At 33.0% G+C, this 13,444-nt stretch overlaps 1 protein-coding gene and 1 long non-coding RNA gene across 2 annotated transcripts in view; both read left to right on the plus strand.

The window, feature by feature from the left end:
* LOC127700998 (pleckstrin homology domain-containing family B member 2-like) overlaps window positions 1-7,537 on the plus strand; it is a 28,134-nt gene extending 20,597 nt beyond the window's left edge. Inside the window, exons 8-9 of the mRNA XM_052204760.1 lie at window positions 6,037-6,147; window positions 7,103-7,537. Coding sequence (XP_052060720.1) covers window positions 6,037-6,147; window positions 7,103-7,275 — 284 coding nt within the window. The 3' untranslated portion in view covers window positions 7,276-7,537. The remainder of the gene's footprint in view (window positions 1-6,036; window positions 6,148-7,102) is intronic.
* An 87-nt stretch (window positions 7,538-7,624) lies between these two features.
* Window positions 7,625-10,710, plus strand: LOC127701005 (uncharacterized). Its single transcript, XR_007981792.1, has 2 exons — window positions 7,625-10,107; window positions 10,158-10,710. It is a non-coding gene; the product is annotated as an uncharacterized LOC127701005 (long non-coding RNA).
* The last annotated feature ends 2,734 nt before the right edge of the window (window positions 10,711-13,444 follow it).

Below are 13,444 nucleotides of genomic sequence, written 5' to 3' on the forward strand. Positions count from 1 at the left end.
ACTGTCTCACAAGGTAACACTCCTCTGTCTTATAAGGTAACAGTCTACTGTCTCACAAGGTAACACTCCAATATCCCATTATGTAACAGTTATCGTATGTCTTAAAGTAATGCTCCTCTGTCTCATGAGGTAACACTCTGCTTTCTTATAACTAAACACTCTACTGTCTCACAAGGTAACACTCCTCTGTCTTATAAGGTAACAGTCTACTGTCTCACAAGGTAACAGTCCTCTGTCTTATAAGGTAACAGTCTACTGTCTCACAAGGTAACAGTCCTCTGTCTTATAAGATAACAGTCTACTGTCTCACAAGGTAACAGTCCTCTGTCTTATAAGGTAACAGTCTACTGTCTCACAAGGTTATGGTCCACTTTTATATAAGATAATAAGTCTACTATTTCACAAGGTAACACTCCTCTGTCTTATAAGGTCACAGTCTACTGTCTCACAAGGTAACACTTCTCTATCTTATGTGTTAAACAGTTTACTGTCACAAGGTAATAGTCCACTTTCACATAAGATAATAGTCTACGGTCTTACAAGGTAACACTCCTCTACCTTTTTAGGTAGCAGTTTACTGTCTCACAAGGTAAAAGTCCTCTGTCTTTTTAGGTACCATAACAGTTTATCATATGGTAACTGCTTGATATTTCGCACAGTAACACTCCACTGTCACACAAGAAACAATTAACTTTATCATAATGTAACACTCCAATATCCCATTATGTAACAGTTATCGTATGTCTTAAAGTAATGCTCCTCTGTCTCATGAGGTAACACTCTGCTTTCTTATAACTCAACACTACTGTCTCACAAGGTAACACTCCTCTGTCTTATAAGGTAACAGTCTACTGTCTCACAAGGTAACAGTCCTCTGTCTTATAAGGTAACAGTCTACTGTCTCACAAGGTAACAGTCCTCTGTCTTATAAGGTAACAGTCTACTGTCTCACAAGGTAACAGTCCTCTGTCTTATAAGGTAACAGTCTACTGTCTCACAAGGTAACACTCCTCTGTCTTATAAGGTAACAGTTTACTGTCTCACAAGGTAACACTCCTCTGTCTTATAAGTTAGACAGTTTACTGTCACAAGGTAATGGTCCACTTTTATATAAGATAATAAGTCTACTATTTCACAAGGTAACACTCCTCTGTCTTATAAGGTCACAGTCTACTGTCTCACAAGGTAACACTTCTCTATCTTATGTGTTAAACAGTTTACTGTCACAAGGTAATAGTCCACTTTTACATAAGATAATAGTCTACGGTCTCACAAGGTAACACTCCTCTATCTTTTTAGGTAGCAGTCTACTGTCTCACAAGGTAAAAGTCCTCTGTCTTTTTAGGTACCATAACAGTTTATCATATGGTAACTGCTTGATATTTCGCACAGTAACACTCCACTGTCACACAAGAAACAATTAACTTTATCATAATGTAACACTCCAATATCCCATTATGTAACAGTTATCGTATGTCTTAAAGTAATGCTCCTCTGTCTCATGAGGTAACAATCTGCTTTCTTATAACTCAACACTCTACTGTCTCACAAGGTAACACTCCTCTGTCTTATAAGGTAACAGTCTACTGTCTCACAAGGTAATAGTCCTCTGTCTTATAAGGTAACAGTATACTGTCTCACAAGGTAACAGTCCTCTGTCTTATAAGATAACAGTCTACTGTCTCACAAGGTAACAGTCCTCTGTCTTATAAGGTAACAGTCTACTGTCTCACAAGGTAACACTCCTCTGTCTTATAAGGTAACAGTCTACTGTCTCACAAGGTAACACTCCTCTGTCTTATAAGTTAGACAATTTACTGTCACAAGGTAATGGTCCACTTTTATATAAGATAATAAGTCTACTATTTCACAAGGTAACACTCCTCTGTCTTAAAAGGTCACAGTCTACTGTCTCACAAGGTAACACTTCTCTATCTTATGTGTTAAACAGTTTACTGTCACAAGGTAATAGTCCACTTTTACATAAGATAATAGTCTACGGTCTCACAAGGTAACACTCCTCTATCTTTTTAGGTAGCAGTTTACTGTCTCACAAGGTAAAAGTCCTCTGTCTTTTTAGGTACCATAACAGTTTATCATATGGTAACTGCTTGATATTTCGCACAGTAACACTCCACTGTCACACAAGAAACAATTAACTTTATCATAATGTAACACTCCAATATCCCATTATGTAACAGTTATCCTATGTCTTAAAGTAATGCTCCTCTGTCTCATGAGGTAACACTCTGCTTTCTTATAACTCTACACTCTACTTTCTTATTAGGTAACACTCTGCTTTATTATGACTCAACACTCTACTTTCTCATTAGGTAACACTCTGCTTTCTTATAACTCCACACTCTACTGTCTCATGAGGTAACACTCTGCTTTCTTATAACTCAACACTCTTCTTTCTCACGAGGTAACACTCTGCTTTCTTATAGCTCAACACTCTACTTTCTTATTAGGTAACACTCTGCTTTCTTATTAGGTAACACTCTACTTTCTCATTAGGTAACACTCTACTTTCTTATTAGGTAACACTCTGCTTTCTAATAACTCAACACTTTACTTTCTTATTAGGTAACACTCTGCTTTCTTATTAGGTAACACTCTGCTTTCTTATAACTTAACACTCTACTTTCTCTTTAGGTAACACTCTGCTTGCTATTAACTCAAAACTCTACTTGCTAATAACTCAACACTTTACTTTCTCATTAGGTAACACTCTGCTTTCTTATAACTCAACACTTTACTTTCTTATTAGGTAACACTCTGCTTTCTAATAACTCAACACTTTACTTTCTCATTAGGTAACACTCTGCTTTCTTATAACTCAACACTCTACTTTCTCATTAGGTAATACTCTGCTTTCTAATAACTCAACATTCCACTTTCTCATTAGGTAACACTCTGCTTTCTTATAACTCAACACTTTACTTTCTCATTAGGTAACACTCTGCTTTCTTATAACTCAACACTTTACTTTCTCATTAGGTAACACTCTGCTTTCTAGTAACTCAACATTCCACTTTCTCATTAGGTAACACTCTGCTTTCTTATAACTCAACACTTTACTTTCTCATTAGGTAACACTCTGCTTTCTTATAACTCAACACTCTACTTTCTCATTAGGTAACACTCTGCTTTCTTATAACTCAACACTTTACTTTCTCATTAGGTAACACTCTGCTTTCTAATAACTCAACATTCCACTTTCTCATTAGGTAACACTCTGCTTTCTTATAACTCAACACTTTACTTTCTCTTTAGGTAACACTCTGCTTTCTAATAACTCAACACTCTACTTTCTCATTAGGTAACACTCTTCTTTCTAATAACTCAACATTCCACTTTCTCATTAGGTAACACTCTGCTTTCTAATAACTCAACATTCCACTTTCTCATTAGGTAACACTCTGCTTTCTAATAACTCAACATTCTACTTTCTCATTAGGTAACACTCTGCTTTCTAATAACTCAACATTCCACTATCTCATTAGGTAACACTCTGCTTTCTAATAACTCAACATTCTACTTTCTCATTAGGTAACACTCTGCTTTCTAATAACTCAACATTCCACTTTCTCATTAGGTAACACTCTGCTTTCTAATAACTCAACATTCCACTTTCTCATTAGGTAACACTCTGCTTTCTAATAACTCAACATTCCACTTTCTCATTAGGTAACACTCTGCTTTCTAATAACTCAACATTCCACTTTCTCATTAGGTAACACTCTGCTTTCTAATAACTCAACATTCCACTTTCTCATTAGTTAACACTCTGCTTTCTAATAACTCAACATTCTACTTTCTCATTAGGTAACACTCTACTTTCTAATAACTCAACATTCCACTTTCTCATTAGGTAACACTCTGCTTTCTAATAACTCAACATTCCACTTTCTCATTAGGTAACACTCTGCTTTCTAATAACTCAACATTCCACTTTCTCATTAGGTAACACTCTGCTTTCTAATAACTCAACATTCCACTTTCTCATTAGGTAATACTCTGCTTTCTAATAACTCAACATTCCACTTTCTCATTAGGTAACACTCTGCTTTCTAATAACTCAACATTCCACTTTCTCATTAGGTAACACTCTACTTTCTTATAACTCAACACTCTACTTTCTTATAACTCAACACTCTACTTTCTAATTAGGTAACACTTTGTTTGCTTATAATTCAACACTCTACTTTCTCTCTTGGTAACACTCTGTATTCTAATAACTCAACACTCTACTTTCTCATTAGGTAACACTCTGCTTTCTAATAACTCAGCACTCTTCTTTCTCTCTTGGTAACACTCTGCTTTCTAATAACTCAACACTCTACTTTCTCCTTAGGTAACACTCTGCTTTCTAATAACTCAGCACTCTTCTTTCATGGAAGGTAACAGTTTATTTTTTCAAACAATAACACTCCACTATCACAAAAATATTATCACAATTAAGGTAATAGTTATCTTATGTCCTAAAGTAATGCACCATTTTCTTATTAGGAAACAGTTCACTTTGTTTTATCATAATAGTCTTCAACATGACATTCTGCAACCCAGATACAAGGAGCATGTTAGTATGTTGAAAGCTTTGAGTCTAGGAAGTTTTAATTTTTGTTATTTTGATTTACATTCTCCCTATCAAATCCATGACAATATGAATGTTACTAAAGAAACACCAAAAAGGCAGTATAGGATACAGCCAACTTCAACCATGTAATACATTGAAGGGCAAACAATACACTTTTGATCCCACAGTGATTTTTGACAAAAATTTGCCTACATGCTATTTTTTACGTATTGAATTCAAATATGTAAAAAAAAACTACCTTCATATGCTACTTTTAGGGATAAATGTTGTTGTCATATTAGATATTTACTCAAAATTTCGTCTTTTGGACACTTGTTTTAAACTTTGTGTAGAAAAACTTAACTTTATTGTTACAACAGATAAATACAAGCAGTTTTTTGTAAAATCATTTGTAATATCTTCTTTACATTTTAAGTATACATTAAATTTGTGAAGAAATTCTTTGGAAATTATTAATATTTATTAAATGTTCATGATTTCAGAATAAACCAGCATTTTTTGCTGTTAATTTATCTAATTTAAAAAAATAAATAATCTTCAGTGATTTTTTTCCTCAATATTGGTACAAATAATCTTTTTACATAATAATAGCTAAATGTCATTTTGAAAAACAGGAGTCCATGAACTCATTTTCAAGCTAGTAGAAAAATACATCTTTTCTGGATATGCCATACTTTTATGTTGCAATGTCATTACCTCCCTTGTAACGTATGCCCTTAATGAGGTTTATGTATTAATAGAGAATATCATATGGCTTTTTCAATACCACATCCGTATCAACCCGAGACACCAATATAATCCCAAGAGCTCTGCTCGAGGGATTATATTGGTTGAGAGTTGATACGGTGTGTGATATTGAAAAAGCCATATCATATACACTTTATTATATACATATACCTCACGTAGATGTGTTTTATGTGATATGACGTCATACAGATAAGGGGGGTTGAAATGACGTCATACAGATTAGAGGTTTGATAAAACCTTTGCAACAGTGACTGCAATCAATGATGTGACGTCATACAGATTAAAGGTGTGATAAAGCCTTTGCAAACGTGCTGATATCGATATCATCACAGGTGGCTGATACAGCAAGCTTGCCAATGACTGTATTACATATACAATTTATCTGTATTTACTACTAAGTTTATAATAAAGAATATTAATATATGTTTGTCAATGTTGTATTTGATCATCACATTAGATAACAAAACTGCCTTTGATATCACTAAAAATATTTTTAGGTTCACTTCATTGAAAAGATATTAAAAGATTTGTCTTATGTATGTGGCTTTGTAGTAAGTTACTGATGTTTCTAAGAAGGTAGTGCCTGATCTTTTCTCCTTGAGGATATATTTTTTTATTTCCAGATAATTGGTAAAATAAAGTTGCAAGTCCAAATCTTGGTAAATAATGTTATACCATTATAATTGTAGGAGCCTATGGGTACCAGCAGCAACCAGGTTATTACCAACAACAACCAGTTGTAGTCCAGCAACACCATAAGAAAAAAGGGGGTCTAGGCAATAAAGGCAAACTCGCAGCAGGTAATTAAAGTCATAGTTTGATATTTTTAACATTTGTTTTTCGATAATTTCCTAAAGGAGGAAGTTCAGTAAGGGCCAAATTTGGCCCCGATTATAAAGTTCAATGTTTCAGGATAAAATGTGTTTTTAAGTTGACGAAAAGACATGTGAGAAAGTTAAATAAAACTATTTTTGCCAAAGTTTTATTTTCAAGCATTGATTTTTACATCCCAAATAGGTTAAAAAAAGAGATTTTTGCGACATTAGACAAAATCGTCCGGATTTCAACCAAATTAAGACCTGGGAAACATAGAGCGCAGGCTTCGACAAACAAAATATTCAAGTCAGATATGTAAAATTTCATAACAAACATTAGGCTAAAATTTCTTTGTTGTCGACGCATGCGCTCTATGTTTCCTCTTCAAAAAATCAATGTAAATTTACCTGTTTTCATCGAATTTTCGCGGAAAATCAAAATGAGTGCTATTTGTGACGTCATGAATAGAACGCAAAAACATAAATTTTCAACAAAAAGACGTTTTTCCAATCTAGTCATTATATTACCTATGATTCCTTGTGACATTGGTCAATAAATCCTGATTTCAAATTTCAGCTAGAATTAAGGGCCATTTTAGGGCCTTATCGAACCTACTCCTTTTGATAACTTGATCTACATGAAGGCTTGACTGAGAAGAAATGAACCCGTCTAACCCAATGCTAGAGTAAGGTTGTCACTATGAAGCTGATGCAGTGTAATAGAACATTTTTTACCATCCAATTTAAAAGATTGAATTTCTGTTTTATATGTAGATTTCAAAATTCAAACAACTAAAAACTCAAACATACCCTTAGGGTTCAGGGTTAATTTTGCTAGTACGTCTTTTACTTAAAAATTTTAAATTGGTAAATAAATCATCTTTTCTACAAGTTCTGTTGAGATTATAATTAGTTAATGTTATGCATTTCCCATTTTCAGGTTTGGTAGGTGGTGCTGCCCTGGGATATGGAGCCAGTAGGATGATGGGTGGGGGATTTGGAGGATTTGGAGGTCCATTCGGAGGATTCGGTTTAGGTCACCATGGAAGTTGGAGTTCTTTAAGTAGTTTTGGTAGTTGTGGTAGTTTTGGAAGTTTTGGCAGCTTTGATTAATATTGAACAAGATACATAACTAAATACTTTGTTAAAAACTGGCTGTGCTTGATGATCTGCAAAGAAGAATAGCATTTGTGTAAACCTATGAAATCTGAAGGATTTTGTCTGATATAGATACGTATATAAAAAACCTATATGTAGGTGTATGTATATATAAACAATATAAGGTCAATGTCAGAAAATATCCACTTTTTTGTATGAGGCTAAGAAACAAATAGTTTTGTGCAGAATGCAAAAACATTGATATTTTTATACGACCGCAAAATTTTTTTTTTTTTTTTCTCAAAAGGAGGGGGGGGGGGGGGGGTAATTTTTTTGTTTTTGTTGGGGGGGGGGGGCAATTCGCAACAGCATAGCATATTGCACAAAAGCAAAACATTGAATATAAATTCAAATTATATAACCAATTCTAAGTTCTTTGACTACAGTTATTCTGTGTCAGAAATCTATTATGTGTTAAATATACTTGTATCAAGCACGAATATTGTGTCCATTTTTGCCCCAACTGTTCAGGGTTGGACCTCTGCAGTCATATCCAGCTGCGCTTGGCGAAGCAATTTATTGTGACATTGACATAATATTGTTTAACTTCTCAGTTTGAATTATCTTACAGATATTTTAATCTTCATTTCATTGATGTTTTATCTAACATTTATTCCCAAGATATACAAAGTGACCAAAAGGAAAAGTTAACATTAGTTGTGTATAACTTGCCATGTTTGTGAAATTATCATATCAAGATATTGTGGAGGCTGAATAGATGTAGAATTCTTTATGTAACAAAACACAACATTTTTGAAACTGAGCTTGAACATTTTGTCAATTAAGAATGGAATAAAAAAAATTGTTATTTATTGACTGATTTTTACAACACTTATTCAGAAAAAAATGTGTTTAGTGTTGTTTCAGGAAAGTAGGAACTTATGTAATCATCAGTGTTGTACCAGAAAATTTAAATCAATGATTACTTAACTCCAAAAAATTTAGTTGGTTACATCAACTAGCCTATCCACCTATTGGATTTCATTAAAATTATGCAAAATATTGTACTTATTGCAAATATTTTTAAGAAGTTGATTTTTTGAAATTTTAAATAAATTTTGTAAACATTTAGATCAAATTGCACCTGAATATTGAAAAAAATAAAACGTGTGAAAAAGATCTATAAATTTATAGAATGTGTGTGAAAGGTACTGTAAATATGCATTTTCATTTCACTATAGATAGCCATTTGTGTAAACTTTGGGTTGTACAGCGACAAATATTTGTTTAATGGCTATGCAAGTTTATTGTCAGTAAACACTAAAAATGGAAAATACTGAAATCGATTTGTTACATTTGACTTTTTTTTTTTTTTTTCTAAATTATCCTGAAATCTTTGAAAGAATAAAACTATATTTACATATAGAATAATCAAAATTGAGACTTTCCAATAAGTCATAAAATTAGCAAAGAAAATTTTTGTATTATCATCACAGCTCAGGGCTTGCTGTCAGTTTTGTGGTATTATTTTATTTTTATTGATGTACACTTGATATATTTGTTATTGCATGTTATCATATCATTATTCTAAAAATTGTTGTGAGAATTTTTAACAAGTTAATAGTCTCACTTAGTCTAGGGTCTAAATCTAGAGGTCTTAGGTGTTGAAGGACAACTAATCAGCCACACCTGGTAATTACTGTTATTGTCGTTCCCTGGCCGTTATCACCCTGCTCAGTAATTCTTGTATCACAGCTTTGAGGCGTGAGCAGACATTATCAGAGACGTCACAATGTGTGATGAGACGTTATCAAGCTTACTTTTGTTAAGCTTAAAACCGTCTAAGGAAAGGTTAAAAGACTAGTAACAGAAAGATAAACAGATTATTAGGTTTTCTATGTATAGATATTGTAAAATATCAGCCACCCCACACAATGTGAAGCTGTTTTGCTCTTTTGCTGTGCTCACTCACCAAACAAGTTCACATTGTGGCTAGTGACTGATATTTTACAATATCAATGTGTAGAAAACCGAATAATCTATACTTATTTGGATAATAATTTAAGGCTATAAACAGTAGAAAGGGAAGTCATTTTTATGTTAAGGTAAATTTAACCCCTTTTCTCTGTCACCAGGATAGTTACAAGTTATTTAGTTAACCTCTATTTAAGTTTGAGTGTCTTCTTTTGTTGTTATGTTACATATGAGCTGCGTGGGATAGAAATCAACCTTATGCAAGTGCATATGTACATGTACATTTTTAAGACTTTGATTGATTTTGGAACATTCAAATACAAAATAAAAAGATGAATTTTGGTCTGTTTTTGTAAATTTTCTTATAACAGCTCAATTTTCAAACAGTAACAGACTTTCCATAAATATTTTTTCAACTAGAAATAGGTTAACAGATGTGTTAATAATCATTTGCATAAGGTTGATTTCTATCCAATGCAGCTCATAAAGTTCATTTATTTTTATGTAGTTTTGTATCTCATCAATATTTATAACTTTATTTTCATAATATATTTTTTATGTTTATTCAAAAAGCAATATATCAATAACAGGATTTGTGTTATATGAAGTTATATAAGACGATAAAGTGTTGTTACATAGGTCATATGTAAAGTCTACATATGTAAACAGCTTGTGAATTCATCAAATTTACATGATACATTGTAAATTGAATAGGTTCATGGCTTTTACTGATGAAAATTATGAATTTGAAGAATAAAAATGAAACATTCATATATCAACTTTTAGTGTTTGTCCAAAACTATCATTCCCTTTTGACTTACATCTTCTTGTCAGAATGATTGGAGATATTAGTCAGGGACTCTGTCTCTCTAGGTTCTTCTCAGAATGATTGGAGATATTAGTCAGGGATTCTGTCTCTCTAGGTTGTGTATTCTTAGCTTACAATGTATGAACTGGCCCTTGTGATTTTATATATGTGTTACCAAACTGTTGTATATTTGAACCTTATTTATTTATTATACATGTCATTGTTTAATAGCTTCATAATATTGCTACAATAATATACCTTGTAAACCTTGCTTTAAATTGTGTTCAAGTTTTATTTAATAACCATATATTTTTCATGGAAGCTAATTATATCAGATTAAATATATAGATATACATGTGTAGCAAAATAACATTTAGTTACTAAAGTAGTATATAAATAGTCAGGTAAAGAAATTATCTAATAAAGGGAGGGAATTTACAGCATTACTGTAGCTGAACTACCTTTGATATATAATGATCAGAATTAGTAAAAGACTCTGATATTGACCAGTCTTCAGTTGATGGCCTAACTTTTTGTAACAAAAACATGAAAAAATCGTGAACCATCTTTTAATAAAAAGTTTTGAATAGTTTCTTATTCTGTGACAATGTGTTATGTTCATATTGCATGTACGTTTTGTTGAATAAACACATTATAGACCATGACAATTTGTCTTTATGTTTATATATTTTGTCTTTATATTTATACCACACCTCATGCAGCATTTAAAGTCCATGAAACTTTGTACATTGAAAGATTCTGAATTGAAGATTCCAATATTAATAAAATGCTCCGCTGGGCGTAGCTTGATACGACCGCAGAGGTCCAACCCTGAACAGTTTGGGCAAGTATGGACACAACCTTCAAGCTTGATACAGCACTGAATTTGGATTGTGATTAAATATTTGACACAGCATAGGTTTCTGACACAGAATGAATATGGTCTAAGAACTTAAAAATTTTGAATTTACCTATTGAAACCATATCATTATTATTTGCTTTTATATATAAATCAGAAATAACCAATTTAAAATGGAAAATTTTAAAGAAAAAAAAGGAAAAAAAAAACCCCCCCACCCAATTTTTTGAACCCCCATATGATTCATCACCCCCAAACTCAATCCCAGCCTTCCCTTTGTGGCATGGTATCTTGCAGTACAATTTCAGAGAGATCCATACACTTGAACACAAGTTATTGTCTGGAAACTAGAAAAATGCTTATTTTTGGCCCCTTATTCCTAAACATTTTGGGCAATTACCCCCAAACTCAAACCCAGCTTTACCTTTGTGATATGGAACCTTGTAGTACAATTTCATAAGATCCATACACTTACACACAAGTTATTGTCCTGAAACTAGAAAAATGCTTGTTTTTGGCCCCTAATTCCCAAAATTTTGAGGCAATTACCCCCAAAATCAATCCCAGCCTTCCCTTTGTGGTATGGTACCTTGCAATACAATTTCAGAGAGATCCATACACTTGAACACAAGTTATTGTCTGGAAACTAGAAAAATGCTTATTTTTGGCCCCTTATTCCTAAACATTTTGGGCAATTACCCCCAAACTCAATTCCAGCTTTCCCTTTGTGATATGGAACCTTGTAGTACAATTTCAGAAAGATCCATACACTTACACACAAGTTATTGTCATGAAACAAGAAAAATGCTTGTTTTTTGCCCCTTTTTTGGCCCCTAATTCCTAACATTTTGAGGCAATTACCCCCAAAATCAATCCCAGCATTCCCTTTGTGATATGGAACCTTGTAGTACAATTTCATAAAGATCCATACACTTACACACAAGTTATTGTCCTGAAACTAGAAAAATGCTTGTTTTTTGTCCGTTTTTGGCCCCTAATTCCTAAAATTTTGAGGCAATCACCCCCAAAATCAATCCCAGCCTTTCCCTTGTGGTATGGTACCTTGCAGTACAATTTCAGAGAGATCCATACACTTTAACACAAGTTATTGTCTGGAAACTAGAAAAATGGTTTTTTTTTCCCCCTTTTTGGCCCCTTATTCCTAAAGGTTTTAGACAATGTAACCCCCAAACTCAATTCCAGCTTTCCCTTTGTGATATGGAACCTTGTAGTACACTTTCAGAAAGGTCCATACACTTACACACAAGTTATTGTCATGAAACTAGAAAAATGCTTGTTTTTTTCCCCTTTTTTGGCCCCTAATTCCTAAAATTTTTTTTTGGTCGTATAAAAAGGCATCATGGTCTGTTGGCAAATCCAAGTTATGCCCTTTTGTAGTCAGAAACTATTGATACTGCTTCATCAGATGTTCATGAAACTTTGTCTTTGGTAGATTCTTAAAAATCTGCATATTAAAAGGTAATCCTGGTCCATTAACAAATCACAGAATTATGCATCTAGAAAAAATCTGAAAGATTTTACTACAACTCATGAATTATTAAATATAGACACCTCCCTTAACATGCCTTTACGTTACTGTAAAAAGGTATTCAATTAAATATATATAATATTATTTAGACCTAATAAAAAGTGAAATATTTGTTATTCTGTTATGAAGTCGATATATAATATTGATTACTTTCAATTGAGAATTTTCTTTTTAGCTCACTTGGCTCAAAGGGTAAGTGTGAGCTATTGCCATCACTGAGTGTCTCTTGTCTGTCACCTGTTCTCCTCTGAAAATTCCAGGCCAATTGGAACCAAACTTGACCATTATCATTCTTTGGGTATCTATTTTAAAACAATATTGTCTGATAATCCAGTCTGCCTACTATTATGACAGACATAGTTTAAATAGAACTTAAAATGGAAGTTTGGTCTACTGTCTTGAAACCCATTACAGATAAAGAAAATCTTTCAGGGCAGAAATGTTCGGAATAACAAGATCTACATGCTGCCTATTTTGTCAAAAATGGTAAGAAGACTCCTTAAAGGAGTTATTGCCCTTAAATGATGATTTTTACCTTATTTTTTTTAATTTTGCCTATCATCTTGATAACTGTAAACTTTTACTAGCAAAATTGATTAGCAGGACATGATCTACAAAACATCTCAGTCAAAGGTCATAAGATGTTCCCCTGGTATAGGCCTTAAACTGACTTATTTACAAACTTTAACATGTAACTATGCAAAAGTTTCAAAACTAATAGACAATGACTTAGGGGGGCAGGGACATATAATCTGCATAGGAATAAGATGTGACAATGTTTATACAACTGCATACCAAATATCATTGACTTAACATAATTGGTTCTCCTTAATGTTGACCTAATCACAATCTAACAAATGCCGACGCTGTCACTGACACAAGTGAGTGACACAGGCTCTTTAGAAACTCGTACAATGCGAAAGAAAAATTATAAAGCAATAATGATCAGCAAGACAAATATTCAAAAAGGGCAGCATAGAGGAAATTGTCAGTT

This window comes from Mytilus californianus, unplaced genomic scaffold (assembly GCF_021869535.1).
Source record: "Mytilus californianus isolate M0D057914Y unplaced genomic scaffold, xbMytCali1.0.p SCAF_5, whole genome shotgun sequence".
NCBI lineage: Eukaryota > Metazoa > Mollusca > Bivalvia > Mytilida > Mytilidae > Mytilus > Mytilus californianus.